Here is a 15,238-nt window from a genome sequence, read left to right as displayed (position 1 = left end):
GGGGACCTGTCCACCCCAGCAGCTGTCATTACCAACACCCGCTCTCTCCGAGGCCACGATTCCAACACACATCTGGTCCTTGAACATGGCAGAGGCCAATGGGGTCCACTCGGGAACCCGAAAATGATGTGCCAGGTAGGTCTGGACATCCTCAAGGGGCACCTGGGGGATGATGGGGACTTTGTGCTGGCTGAAGACAGAGGGGAGGTGGCAGTGCTCCCGTTCATAGTCACAGACCATGATGAGCTGGTAGTCCTCCCGGTGAGGCTGCGTGCAAAGGCTATGGAAGAGCGCCTCCGTCTGGCAGGCCACCTCGTAACTCAGCTGGTCTGCATACAGCAGACTGTAGATGCGGCGCCTCTGGGAGCCGAGGCTCAGGCAGCGGCGCAGGAGAAGTGCCACCTCCTCAAATGTGGTCCCCGGGTTGCACAGCAGCACCTCATCATAGGTAGGCAGCGGCTGCTTCGGGCTCTGCATGTAAGTGGCCAGGGCAGCCAGCAGCACCTCCAAGTGGCCACAGATGATGAGGTTGAGCTGGCCGACCCGCAGGCCTTTTGGAAGCTCCCGCATCACGGGAGCCTCACCCATCCTCGCCAGGTGTGCCAGGCAGCAGCCCAGGGCCTCCAAGTCCAGGCACTGAGGCAGGAAGGCGCTCGTACACACCAGGGACTGTTTCATGATGATGCTGAGCTTGTCCACCACGCTAGATTCACAGCTGAGCATGAGCCGCAACTCCTGCACCGTTGTCTGCCGCAGGGGGGGTCCGGCCACCCTGCTCTGAGACCTCACGCAGGCCTCCACGATGTCCTGAGGGGTGCAGTTACGTTTGATGAAGGACAGCATGGTGAGGGCAGCATCGCTGGGTGGCTGCCGCACGAGCTCTGTGCTCAGGTACACCAGCTGCTCGGCCGTGTAGTAGTTGAGGTAGAAGTGGTGAGCTCGCTTCTGAGCCATGAAACGCTCCCACTGCTCCAAGAAGAGCTCCATCTGCCGGCATATGGCCTCTAGCAGCGGGGCTAGTGGCCCACTCCCAGCTAGCGTGTCCAGCAGCCCCAGGCCCAGGTTGAAGTCCATCTGCACAGACATGTCCTTCTGAGGGAAGCAGTACACCTCTGCCTTCCAGGCCCGGAACAGCAAGTTCCCGGCGCAGTATAGGTTTATAAAGGACTGCGTGAGCCTCTGCATGTTGCAAAACACCTGTTGTGAACGGAAGCAGGAGGCAGGTGTCACCCAGCAGATCACAGAAAGAACAATCAGACTTCGACTCCTAAGCACTGGAGGGCAGGGACTGACCACAGAGGCCTACCTTCCTCTGTCACATGCCCTCTTCCCAGGGAAGGCTGGAAGTTGTAAATACGGAGGCAGTCGTGGAAAAAAAGAACAATTGAGTGTGAAAGGAAATCTAGTGGCCCTAGCCAGATGGCTCAGTGGATAGAGCATCAGCCCAGTGTACAGATGTCCCAGGTTGGATTACTGGTAGGGCAAACAAGACAAGCAACCATCTACTTCTCTCCCCCTCATTCTTCTCCTTTTCTCTCTCTTCCCCTTTCACAGCCAGTGGCTCAACCCAGGCACTGAGGATATAGCTCAGTTGGTCTGAGCACATCAGCCTCAGGAGCTAAAAATAGCCTGGTTGATTCGAGTATCAGCCCAAGACAGGGTTGCTGGGTGGATCCCAGTCGGTGCACATGTAGAAGTCTGTCTTACCATCTCCCCTCTTCTCACTTAAAAAAAATGTAGAAAATCTAGTAACGAACAATGAGACTGTTCCGATATATTTTCTCAACAGGGTTCCTTCTGATGTATTTTCTCAACAGAGTGCCTTTTGCCCATGAGGCGTCCCCTTTGGGTCACGATTTTGGATGACACACATGCTGCAGACCCATGACTCTGACTCTCAGAGCAGATCAATGATTAGTAATCAAATCCAAACCCAAACCTTCCTTATAGCCCTGAGGCCACTCAGCAGGGGGTCCTTGGCCCAAACTGAGCAGCCCTGGCCCTGCCCTACAGCCTCGAGGGAAACGGAGTTCTCACCTCGGAGAACTGCTCCACCTCAGCACTGTTGTGGTCTTTCTTGCCAGACATAAGCATCAATTTATTCAAAAGCTCCCTCAGCTCCTCCAAGGAGTATGTTCGCACCTGCTGGAGGTCCCCGGGGCTCTCCGGGAGGCGTAAATGTAGAACTGTGTCTGGGGAAATCTGAGAAACAGGACACGTTATTTTTCGGAGGGAGAAACAACCTCTCTACCCCAATTCCCAGCAGCCTGTCAGCTCTGCTGTGGCCAGCTGTGCCCAGGACGTGAGCACACACCTTCCGGCCATCACCGGGCGCCTGGATCACGTAGGTGCCCCTGCTGTTGATGGCTGTGGCCAGCGACAGGGACGAGAGTTCCACAGACCCATGACTTTCCTTCACCGTTTTCAGCCACTCCAAGTTCCTGGCCGAGTCACGCTGTTGGGACAGGAGAGAAAACAGTGATGTGTTCTTCTGTCTTCACGCAGCCCCTCCCACCTCTGCCTTCGAGGGCAAATGCCGACTCCCTTTGCCGGGCTGGGCAAGTCACCCCACAAGGGAGGCTTCCTCAGCTGCTGCTCACGGCCATGTGCTTCAGCTGCTTCTCTCAGAACACTTGTGTCGCACTGTTCCCACCTGTACTTGTGGACACCTGGACAAGGTGGCCAGAAGGCGGCGCTGCTCTGCCAGTCTCCCAGCTGGGGTCGGGGGCAATACCAGAAATAACAGGGCTGTGGTTCTTCCATTCTAAATGTCCTTTTGGGGTCCCCAAGTCTGGACCAGCAGAATTAAGGAAAAACTACAACAAAGGCCTTTTGTTTGGACATGAGCTCCCAGCATAGAAAATGCTGCTCACTCCACTGCTCCCTGCTCCCCATGAGGATCCATCCAGCCCGGGTCTACTCAAACCTCGCTGAAGAAAGGTCACTTCATCATCAGAAGTGTTTACTTTTTCTGATAAATGGACATGTTTGATTTTTCTGAAAGTTAATCTATCCAGCCCTGACCAGCTGGCTCAGTGGATAGAGCATCAGCCCAGCTTATGGACGTCCCGGATTTGATTTCCGGTAACAGCACACAGGAGAAGCGACCATCCGCTTCTCCCCTCTTCCCTCTCCTCAATCTCTCTCTCTCTCTTTCTCTCTCTCCCTCTCCCACAGTCAGTAGCTCAATTGGTTCCTGTGCAGCCTCGGGCACTGAGGATAGCTCTGTTGGAGCACATCAGCCTCAGGCACTAAAAATAGCTCAGTTGCTGGGTAGATCCCAGTCAAGGCCCGTGTGGGACTCAGTCTCACTATCTCCCCTCCTCTCATTTAAAAGGAAAAAATAAAATTAAAAAAGTAAATAGATCCCAATTGTAGGAAATATAAAAAGTACCAGAAAGCACACAGTATCAAGTCACAATAATCACCATTTGGAAAAAACACTGGTAACATGTTAATATGTTTCCTTTCTCTTTTTTCTCCCCTATGTGTTTTACCTAGTAGAATTTAGTCTTATTTACTTGCAATTTTGTATCCTATGTTGTAACATATGAGAGATAGAGCATTTCCATACAGGCAGCACTGTTTGCAAACATCACTTTCAACTGTTTGCAAACAACATCTGCATGAATGCCCACCCACAGGCATGTGATTTGCACAGCCGTGCCCCTAGTACAGCTGAGCAATGCTTGATTGAACCCCATCGGCTTGGGAGCCTGAAGTAAGATTTACCAGTTTGCTGGGGAGGTCCGGGTCATTTTCCAGAGCCTTCCACAGTTCCTTCAGATGGACCATGAACTCATGGAAGCCTGCACTTGTGTCCAACTTGTGGAGCAGAGAAGTGTAGCCCTGCATGGCATCGTGGAAGCAGGCCACACGGTCCACATCAATGTCATTCTCCCCTGCAGAGATGGATGCCAGGTCCACAAACACCTTCAGGTCGTTGATCCCTGGGGGCAAGAAGAGACGGGTGAGCATGGGGCCTCTCCACAACAATGTGAGGCTCTACCTGTGGACAGTAATCCTCAGTGAAGCTAGAAATGGACACTGAATGGACGTGGAGGGTTTTTATCCACTTTTCTGCTTTCAGTAAGAACCTGGGCACCTTCCCTTTGGCCTCTTCTCTGAACACCACTAAGCAACATCTGACCCCTTGGAAGCAGGATCCAGGCACCGCCCAAGGCTTCCTGTGCCCGATTCCACTCAATCTACGCGACATCACCAACTTACACAGAAAGGGGTTCAGCTGGTTAAGTACTAGAACCGCAGAACCAGCTCAAACTGGTGCTGTCCTGATTCTTTCTAACAGGACCCAGGGCCAAAGCTCACCCTACTCACGAGTGATATGTGTGGACCCTTAACAGCTCCCCGATACGGGACCAGAGGACGGACCACGTCATGAATCTGAGCTCCAGAACCCTTTCTGAGTGACCGGTCTGCTGTCCAGAAAGATTCGGTGCGGAAACCACTTAAATTCCCACCCAAACCCTGGATGAGACAGATGTGAGCTCTGCCACTGTCTCCTTGTCAGCTGAACTCACAGTAAAAGCTCTTTCTTTTTCCAAAAGCTGGTGCCATGGTAGTGGTTCCTGTGCGTGGTGGGCAGCAAGCCTGCCTTGCTTGGTAACAATACTATGTCGACAGAGACTGTAAGAAACAGGGGTAATTCTCTGGGATACTTACTAACTAGAAGATGTGTCCATGTGGACCAGAGCTCCCAGTTGCAGGCAAAAAGGCTTGGGATGGCAGTTGGGATGGTCAGGCCCCCACTGCTCCGCCCACTCCGGGCACTGTCCACCTTCCCCGTCTCTCCTTCCTCACTTCTCCTCCTCTCCTCCAAGGAGCTCTACCTAAAGCACCTCAGCCACAGAGCTCAACAGGCTGCCAACCTCCCTCCCCCGCCCCACCCCACCGGAAGAGGAATGCATCACACCAACTAAATTAAATCTCTCCATTGGCCTCCATGAAAAACAACCAGAAGGTGAGATTTATTTTTTTTTAACAGAGAGAGAGTCGGAGAGAGGGATAGATAGACAGGAACAGAGAGAGATGAGAAGCACCAATCATTAGTTTTTCATTGCGACACCTTAGTTGTTCATTGATTGATTTTTCATATGTGCCTTGACCGGGGAGCTATAGCAGACCGAGTAACCCCTTGCTCGAGCCAGCGACCTTGGGTCCAAGCTGGTGAGCTTTTTTTGCTTAAACCAGATGAGCCCACACTCAAGCTGGCAACCTTGGGTTCTCGAACCTGGGTCCTCTGCATCCCAGTCCGACACTCTATCCACTGTGCCACCACCTGGTCAGGCCAGAGGCTGAGATTTTTAAGAAAATGATCCCCAGTCATTCACAGTCAGCATGCAGTGTGGGGGGCACAATAGCCAAGGGAGTCATTTTGACCCAAGAGCATGAGAAATATACTGTCCTGATAGAAATCCTGCCAACAAGCATGCATGGCATGTGAATCACAGAATGCAGATGGCACCTCTGCCCTGTCCTTCATGTGACCTGTCAGCTTAGGACAGCCGCCCTGAGTGCATCAGGACAACCAGACCTCTGCAACCCCCATGGCAGGCTGTACCTCCGAGAGCCTCCTGGACCCAGCTGATGAACTCCTTCCTCAGGGACAACTCCCACAGACACCGGTACCGAGCCTCGTCAATGCCCTGTAGCAGCTTGTGGGCCCGGATGAGCTGCTCATTGATCTGGTCCAGTTTTTCATGGCGGAAGCTCTCAAAATCGTCAGTCTGCAAGACAAAGCTCTGTTGTGGGCTGGAGCTGGTTCCGTGGGGCCCCAGAATCTGAGCAGAAATGCTGACCACTGCAAGGGCCTCTGAGCCTCCTGGACTGGAAGCTGCTACAATGGCGACATGCCTACAAGGCTCTCCTGCCAGAACTGGGCACTGTACCCCTCCCCTCCCACGGCTGTCCTCCCTCAATCAGCAGTGACTGCTACAGTTCTGTAGAGACATTCTTTAAAGTAGGCTCCACAAGAACTCACCCAGTATGTGTAATTGTTCTGTGTTATAGGTACAGAAGTGAGGGCCTGGAACTGGGACCCACACAAGAACCCATAGCAGGAGTTCAAGCTTATAGTGTATGATCTTGGGGCCCTTGTCAGTTGGCTCAGTGGTAGAGCGTCAGCCAGACGTGTGGATGTCCTGGATTTGATTGCCAGTCAGGGCACACAGGAGAAGTGCCCTCTGCATCACCTTCCCCTTCTTGCATTTCTCTCCCTCTCTCTCTCTTTCCCTCCTGCAGCCATGGCTCTATTAGAGTGAGTTGGCCCCAGGCGCTGAGGCCAACCTCCATTGTCTCCACCTCAGGCTCTAAGAAGAGTTCACTTGTCGAGCAACAGAGCCACACCCCAGGTGGGCAGAGCAGTGTCCCTTAGTGGGCTTGCTGGGTGGATCCCAGTCAGGGCACATGTGAGAGTCTGTTTCTGACTCCCCTCCTCTCATTGAATTAAAAAAAAATCTTGTACTGAATTGTAATACCTGTCTAATCTATTATATAGGTCACAGTATATCTTACAAATGCTTGTCCTAAAAGAACAGAAACCAAAAGATAAACAGAACCTTCTCATGCCCAGCTCCTGGCTAGCACTAGGGGGCGTGAGAGGCCAAAAGCAAGGTCCTTCAATCTCTACAAATATCTAATGACTACAAGAGTATTACAGCCCTTTCCTAAGTTCTTGACTCTCATAGCAACCCTAGAAAACTCTCACTAACTAAAAGGCAGTCATGCTACAGTGGTACCTTGAGATATGAACAGACCAACATACAAATTTTTTAAGATATGAACTGCGACTCGGTCCATATTTTTGTTCGAGATCTGAGCAAAATTCCAAGATACGAGTTGTGATTCGGGAAGCTGCTGCTAGTTGGCACACGAGTCCAGTATCAGCAGTTTGATATACAAGTTGACGGACTTACGAGCTCAGTTACAGAACGAATTAAATTCGTATCTCAAGGTACCACTGTATTTATAAACAGAGGTGAAACTGAGTCCCTGGAATATTCAGCACCAAATAAAATACAAACAAGAATTCCAGAGGAAGCTACGAAATCATCACATCCAGTTTTTTTGTTTGTTTGTTTTTGTGTTTGTTTGTTGTTGTTTTTTTCTGAAGCTGGAAACGGGGAGAGACAGTCAGACAGACTCCCACATGCGCCCGACCGGGATCCACCCGGCACGCCCACCAGGGGCGGCGCTCTGCCCACCAGGGGGCAATGCTCTGCCCCTCCAGGGTGTCGCTGTGCCACGACCAGAGCCACTCTAGCGCCTGGGGCAGAGGCCAAGGAGCCATCCCCAGCGCCCGGGCCATCCCTGCTCCAATGGAGCCTTGGCTGCGGGAGGGGAAGAGAGAGACAGAGAGGAAGGAGGGGGGGGTGGAGAAGCAAATGGGCGCCTCTCCCATGTGCCCTGGCCAGGAATCGAACCCGGGTCCCCCGCACACCAGGCCAACGCTCTACCGCTGAGCCAACCGGCCAGGGCCACACATCCAGTTTTTAAAAGCCAGAGAGCTAAGTCTGCTCAGGCAGTAGTGTAATGGATAGAGCATTAGCCTGGGATGCCGAGGACCCAGGTTCGAAACCCAGAGGTCACCAGCTTGAATGCAGGCTCCACCGGCTAGAGCACAGGCTCATCTGGCTAGAGCATGGGCTCACCAGCTTGGGCATGGGGTCATCCGCTTGAGTGTGGCATCATAGACATGACCTCATGGTCGCTGGCTTGAGCCCTAAGGTTGCTGGCCTGAGCAAGGGGTCACGGGCTCAGTAGGAGCCCCCTGGTCAAGGCACATATGTGAAAGCCAACAATGAGCAACTAAGATGCCACAACTATGAGTTGATGCTTCTCATCTCTCTCCCTTCCTGTCTGTCAGTCTCTTGCTAAAATAAATAAATGAAATGAAATAAAATAAAGTAAAATAAAAGCCAGAGAGCCCACGGCTCACGGCTCCTGAGGAGTCTGTGTTAGGATCCTGTCCCCACTCCAGGAATCCCCGGTGAATAACTTACAATGTGTAATAAAATGAGGAGAACATCAAAGTCACCAGTCAGGCTCAAATTCTCTTTGACGTTCAAGATGACCTTCGCCAATTTGGCAGCCTGATACAAGTGGTGGAATTCGCGGATCTGCCTCACTCGCTCTTGAATCCAATCCTTTTGGTCCCTGGGGTCCAGGGCACACATGATGCGAAGGTCGGTGGTGAGATCGTTGTACTTATTCACAAAGACTTTGAAGGTGGTGTCAACTTCCGCAAAGGTGACCTCTCCTGCCTTCAGGTCCTTATACAGTTTACTGAACTTGTTGAGACAAGGAAGATACAAGTCTTCATACATGTCTTCAATGCCAACAACCAGCCCTTCCTGCTCCTCCTGCTGCTGGCTCAGCGCCTTTGTGGCTTCTGCCCAGAAGATCTGGAAGATGTAACTGTCCTTCAGCGAGTCTATCATTTTGGCCATTTTTTGGACTTGGGGGCTCAGGTTGTAATGTGTCACCCATGTTGAGTCTGAGGAAATGGGGGACAAATTCACCATCACAACGTCCTTCAACCTCTTGTTGCTGAGGTCTTCTGAATGTTTCTCCGCAATCTCTCCAAACTCCACTTTTGAAACCATAAGAGAAAGTCACAAGTCAAACCTGCAGTCCAGACATAACTTTATCTCCCTCTCCCAGCATTAAATATCCTCACTGCTCTTAAGGGAACTCAAAGAAACAAACGTGCTGGTATGTTTTCCTTAGAACCCAGACACCACCTTCTTGCTCATCAATTCTCCACACAAAGGAAACACTGAAAGGGAGTGAGAGGGTGTCACGGTCCCCACCCCCGGGGAGAAAGACCCAAATTGGAGTGAGGCACAGTCATCCCAGGCACGGTGAAGGAAGGTTCAAGGGCTATATCCCTCCCATTTGGGGAGATGCCCAAAAGATCAAGTCAAACTTATTTGGAGAAAATTCTAAGTTTCAAGAGTCTGGAGTTGAACTAAAATAAAGAATGCTGGAAACAGAGCATGGGACAAAACAATGGTTTCCATTCAACAGAAAAGTTTGTGCAAGAAGATAAGGTAATCATAGTCTTCTTTATATGGCCATGACCATATAAGCCCCCAAGAGTGTGCTCATGAGGCCCTGGCTGGTGGGCTCAGCAGAAGAGCATAGGCCTGGTGTGTGGAAGTCTCAGGTTCGATTCCCAGTTAGGGCACACAGGAGAAACGCCCATCTGCTTCTTCACTACTCCCCTCCAGTCTCTCTCTCTCTCTTACCCTCCTGAAGCCATGGCTCAATTGATTTGAGCACATTGGCCCTGGATACTGAGGATGGCTCCATGGAGCCTCCGCCTCAGGCGCTAAAAAAATAGCTCAGTTGCGAGAATGGGCCCAGATGGGCAGAGCACTGGCTCCAGACAGGGGTTGCCGGGTGGATCCAGGTCAGGGCACATGCAGGGAATTTGTCTATTTCCCCTCCTCTCACTTAAAAAAATAAAATTTAAAAAAATGTGCTCATGAAAATTGAGGGGATTTGGAAAGGTTCCATGGGGGAAGCAGGGACTGGAAAAATAAAGAGACCTAAATCCTCATCTTCCACAATGGACGATGCTTAAATCTGGAAAACCAAGGAGGGACTTGAGCATGTTATCTAGAGGGGTGGGGGTAAATATCAGAAAAGAACAAGGTGACACTTCTGCCTCAGTTTAGATTGAATGCTTTATCAAAAGCCTCCCCTCCAAGATAAAGGTCACAATGGCGGTGCAGTTTGCTCAGATTCTCCTCTGATCCCCTCTTTGGTTTGTTCATTAAAATTCTTATGCTGGCCCTGGCCAGTTGCTCAGTGGATAGAGCATCAGTCCAGTGTATGGAAGTCCGAGGTCCGATCCCCAGTCAAGGCACACAGAAGTGACCATCTGCTTCCCTTCCCTCTCCCCCTTCTTTCCCTCTTCCCCTCCTGCAGCCACGGGATCGACTGGTTCAAGTGTAGGCCCCAGGTGCTGAGGACAGCTCAGCTGATTCAAACACTGGCCCCCGACGGGAGTTGCCGGGTGGATCTCAGTTGGGGTGCATGCAGGAAACACTGTCTCAGTATTTCCCCTCCTCTCACTTAAAAAATAAAACCTTAGGCATGTCACCTTTGACCCAGTGTTTCACCCCTTCACACAGCCTGAGGAGACTGTTGACGTATCCCCTCTCTTTCTGTAGAAATAGTAGTTCATCCAATCTGTAATCCAGCACTTTCCTCATGTCGTGTTCTTTCTCCTGGGGCAAAAGACTTTTCCTCTCTGGAAAAAATAAAATAAAAGTAACCCAAGAGAACAAACATGTGCTTTTCCATGGCAACCATTTCTTTCCTCTCCCTTTGAACACACTGCCTGGGGAGGGCTGAAAGGGCAGTAACCAGGGGCCCTGGACTCAGGCAGCACAAGCCCTGTGACCTTGTCACGATCCGGTCACTTTCCTGTTACTTCTCCCAAGGACTAGACACCACATGACACTAAATGCAGCACAGGATTCTGAACTGCATCTTCTTGTATCTCCGCTGTTACGGAGACCATCCGTAAAATGTGGCTGGAGTAGGAGCACACGAAGTAGTAACCAATTTTTCTGACTTGAATAGTTACATGGTAGTTATATGGGGAAGTGTCCAGGAAGGATGAGTCATCACTTTGGCAATTTATTCTCAAATGGTTGAGGGCTTTCAAAAGAAATTCTATTTTGAATACACTTCCAATATTTTTAACTTTGTAATCATTTAAAAAAATAGTAGCCCTTTTTTTCCAAAAGAAAAAAGAAAGAAGAAGGAAGGAAGGAAGGAAGGAAGGAAGGAAGGAAGGAAGGAAGGAAGGAAGGAAGGAAGGAAGGAAGGAAGGAAGGAAGGAAGGAAGGAAGGAAGGAGGGAAGGAAGGAAGGAAGGAAGGAAGGAAGGAAGGAAGGAAGGAAGGAAGGAAGGAAGGAAGGAAGGAAGGAAGGAAGGAAGGAAGGAAGGAAGGAAGGAAGGAAGGAAGGAAGGAAGGAAGGAAGGAAGGAAGGAAGGAAGGAAGGAAGGAAGGAAGGAAGGAAGGAAGGAAGGAAGGAAGGAAGGAAGGAAGGAAGGAAGGAAGGAAGGAAGGAAGGAAGGAAGGAAGGAAGGAAGGAAGAAAAGAGAGAGAGAGAGAGAGAGAAAGAGAGAAAGAGACCATCTTGTCAATTTAGCAGCAAGGAGAGCCCCTGTTGTAAAGAGGACAAGGATCACCCTTCTACTAACACCCATGAGCACAGATAGACACCCCTGTCCTGGTGGCCCTCAGCAGCCTGTCCGTGCCCGGCTACACACTCACTCAGCTCCCAGAGGTCAAGAAACTGACTGGTGTGTCTTGAGATCAGCTCCAGCTGTCCGACTAACACCATGCCACTTCGAAGGTCAGCCATCACTTTCGTGAATACAGAGTCGGCGGTAGCCATCAGCTTCTTGCCGTCCTCTGTAATGTGTGCTAGTATCTTCTCGTCAGTTCCTGCCCAGGTTGAGAACAGAGTTAGACCCAGTGAGCGCCCGCTGCCTTCCACCCCCGTCTGCCAAGCTGAGGACTCTTGTGACCTCCTTGCTGCTCAGCCCTAGTGCCCAGACAACACAAGCAGAGGCTGTGCCATGGCACCAGGTCTGCTTCTCCCTTCACTTGGGAGGTGGAGTTCTTACTAACACTCATCTCCCAAGTACTGCCTTGATCATAAAGAGTATCCGTCCAGCAGCTGCAATCAGCCAGGAGAACCAAGTTTCTTGGGCTTTTAAAACCCATGTCCTGCCCTGATTGGGGTGGCACAGTGGACAGAGCATCAACCTGGGATGCTGAGGTCCCAGGTTTGAAACCCTGAGGTCGCTGGCTTAAGCGCAGGCTCATCTGGCTTGAGCACAGGGGTTGCTGGATTGAGCGTGAGATCATAGACATGACCCCATGGTAGCTGGCTTGAAACCCAAGGTTGCTGGCTTGAGCAAGGGGTCACCGGCTGGACTGGAGGCCCCCATCAAGACACGTATAAGAGGCAATTGATGAACAACTGAGGTGCCACAACTACAAATTGATGCTTCTTATCTCTCTCCCTTCCTGTTCACCCGTCTCTCACTAAAAAACAAACAATCTCTGCACCCTTCAGTATTCTCAAACCACACATAATCTCCTCTCAAATCCCCATCTCAAGAATCCCAGCGGCAGAAGAATAAACTGTGCTAGGTGTACATTCACACTCAAAAAGGGGCTCAGGTGGTGTCACTGAGCACTTTCACGGCCCGTAGAAACAGACATGTCTTACTCTGCACATCATAGCTATCTTTCAAAATTTTGATTGTGAATTTCAGGATCAATTTAGAGGGCAGAATTTTTTTTAAGTGAGAGGAGGGGAGATAGAGAAACAAACTCCTGCACATACCCCGACCGGGATCCACCTGGCAACCCGTCTGGGGTAAATGCTCAAATCAATCAAGCTATTTTTAGCATCCGAGGCTGACGCACTTGGACCAAGTGAGCTATCCTCAGCACCCAGGGCCAATGCTCACACCAATCGAGCCACTGGTTGTGAGAGGGGGACAGGGAGTGGAAGAGAAGCAGATGGCTGCTTCTCCTATGTGCCCTTACCAGGAATTGAACCCAGGACATCCATACACTGGGCTGACACTATCCATTGAACCACCGGCCAGGGACAGAACGCTCTGTACTTTATGCTCAATTTTATTCTGAACCATAAACTGCTCTAAAAAATAAGGTCTATTACTTAAAAAACATACAACCTTTGAGTCGCTTTCAATAACGTACCTGAAAGTCCCACCTCGGTGACCTTATTTTACCCCTACAAGAATCCCAAGGTGGAAGCAGCTTAGCTCTTTTCTGGCTGTCCCAGTAATTTAAGGAAACTGAGGCTCAGAATCAACTAACATGGGATTTTTTTATCCAAACACAGTACTTTTCCACCCCATCTGCATCTCACAACTTACATGTGAGCCTGAATATCATGTGTTTGAGGTAGAACACATCTCCCGTCTGTAATCACAGAACACTCGGGGCACACGGGGGCGGGGGGGGGCGGTGCTTGGGAGAACCACACATAGTCAGCATTTTGTCCAGGTCATCTGTTAGCCTGCAGTCACTTGGGCCTCCAACTAGCTGAGAGGGAGTTTCAGAAATGGACACTCTTGGGTGTGTAGTTCAGTGCCAAATACTCCGCATCTTGGGGACCTTGGGTAAGTCTCATCCCATCCTCCACTTCGGTGTCCTTATCAGAATACGGGGACCTTCAGGAGGACTTCCAGGGCAGTTTCAAGGTCACAGCAGCTGGTGCACAGCAGGTATGCAAGGGGTGGTGGCCTTCTTTATTAGTTCTTATTCCCATACAAGATACCCTAGTCCTTGATGGGTCTCTCCATCCAATCTGCTCCCTTGCTAGACATCAGCCCATCCTAATGGCATATTAGGTAAAATGTTCTGCTTCCACAGAAGGTCAAGAGGACACTGAGTAGACACCCCCCCTACAGAAACGTACCATACAGTTTGAAGAGATGCTTGATGTCTGGCCCCGTGAGCAGGTGCTTCAGGACCTCCTCCAAGTCATCCACGGCTTCCCCACAGTTTCTTGGCCAGGACTTGGTGATCACAGCTGACACAAGAGTGCCAAATTTGTGCAAGTCGCTGTAAGAGATCCCCTCGAGGATGCTGGTCTGAGACTGTAAGAAAATGAGTAAAGAGAAGAGAATTCAGGAAGTTTTAAAAATTGATTTGTTTTTTGTTTGTTTGTTTATTGATTGATAGATTGATTTCAGCAAGAGAGGAAAAGAGAGAGAGAGAGACGGGAACATCGATCTGTTCCTGTGTGTGCCCTGACGGGGGATCAAACTGGCAACCTCGCTGCTGCTTCCAGAGGATGCTCTAACCAACCGAGCTATCTGGGTAGGGAAAAATTGGTTTATTTTTTTAAATGACAGAAGTAAATGACCCAATAGCATTTCAGAAATCTTCTATGACTAGTTTTATGAAGCTTCAAGAAAAGTTAAAATACCTGACTTTTCTTAGGGCATTCTGTCTCCTGCAAACTGTCCCCATGAGTGACAAAGACTAGAGATGTGGAGATGTCCACACTCACAACCCACAACCTCACGGCCAGTTTCTGCATTTTTCTTGGACTTTCAAATCACAAAAAACACTAACTGCAGTATGAGTCAATCACTGATGCATCACAGAGTTTGTTTTCCTAGACTGGAGTTCTTTCCCAGGCTGCCTACAAGTAGCATATACATTCTAATTCTCTTTCTGGTTCTCCACCAAGAAATCATGTTTTCCTTCTTTAGGCCCCAAGTTTTTACAAATAGTTCAGTAATTAGTAAATAAATAAATAAATAAATAAATAAATAGAGGTAAGGTGAGTTTATAATAGATACTTTCTGATTTTTTTTTTTTTTTAGGTGAGAGGAAGGGAAATAGACAAATTCCTGCATATGCTCCAACCAAGATCCACCTGACAACCCCATCTTGGGCCAATGTTCAAGTACCAAGCTATTTTTAGTGCTTGAGGTTGATGTGCTCCAATGGAACTATCTTTAGCGCTTGGGGCCAATGCGCGAACCAACTGAGCCACTGGCTGTGGGAAAGGAAGAGGGAGAGAAGGAGAAGATGGGGTAGAGCAGTGGTTGGCAAACTCATTAGTCAACAGGGCCAAATATCAACAGTACAACAATCGAAATTTCTTTTGAGAGCCAAATTTTCTAAACTTAAACTATATAGGTAGGTACACTGTTATTAACTTAATTAGGGTACTGCTAAGCTGGCCAAAGAGCCGCACTCAAGGAGCCAAAGAGCCACATGTGGCTCATGAGCCATGATTTGCCAACCACTGGGGTAGGGGAGAAGCAGATGGTTGCTTCTCCTATGTGCCCTGACCAGGAATCAAACTCGGTACATCCATATGCCAGGCCGACACTCTATCCACTAAGCCACTAGCCAGGGCCATTTCTGATATTTAAAAGGATAACAAGCCTTACCCAGCAACTTATAAAAAGGATCAAACATCACAACCAAGTGGGATGTATCCCAGGGATGAAAGGTTGGTTTAACATAAAAATACCAGTTAATATAATACATCCTATCAATAGAAAAAAACAAACAAATAAACACACAATCAACTCAATAGACACAGAAAAAGCACTGGATAAAATCCAACACTCTTTTATAATAAAAACACCCAAACCAGGACTAGAAGGAACCTCCCCACCCAGTAAAAGG

At 49.6% G+C, this 15,238-nt stretch overlaps 1 protein-coding gene across 1 annotated transcript in view; it reads right to left on the bottom strand.

The window, feature by feature from the left end:
- The window catches only part of RNF213 (ring finger protein 213), a 125,759-nt gene that overhangs the window by 55,510 nt on the left and 55,011 nt on the right, over nucleotides 1-15,238 (bottom strand). The window contains 9 exon segments of the mRNA XM_066381485.1: nucleotides 33-1,197; nucleotides 2,038-2,202; nucleotides 2,315-2,455; nucleotides 3,733-3,950; nucleotides 5,582-5,747; nucleotides 8,022-8,611; nucleotides 10,130-10,279; nucleotides 11,315-11,488; nucleotides 13,506-13,686. Of these exon segments, the coding sequence (XP_066237582.1) occupies nucleotides 33-1,197; nucleotides 2,038-2,202; nucleotides 2,315-2,455; nucleotides 3,733-3,950; nucleotides 5,582-5,747; nucleotides 8,022-8,611; nucleotides 10,130-10,279; nucleotides 11,315-11,488; nucleotides 13,506-13,686 (2,950 nt within the window).

This window comes from Saccopteryx leptura, chromosome 4, assembly GCF_036850995.1.
Source record: "Saccopteryx leptura isolate mSacLep1 chromosome 4, mSacLep1_pri_phased_curated, whole genome shotgun sequence".
In the NCBI taxonomy this organism is placed as follows: domain Eukaryota; kingdom Metazoa; phylum Chordata; class Mammalia; order Chiroptera; family Emballonuridae; genus Saccopteryx; species Saccopteryx leptura.
The sequence above is the reverse complement of the archived record's forward strand: the minus strand, read 5'-3'. Positions and strand labels throughout refer to the sequence as shown.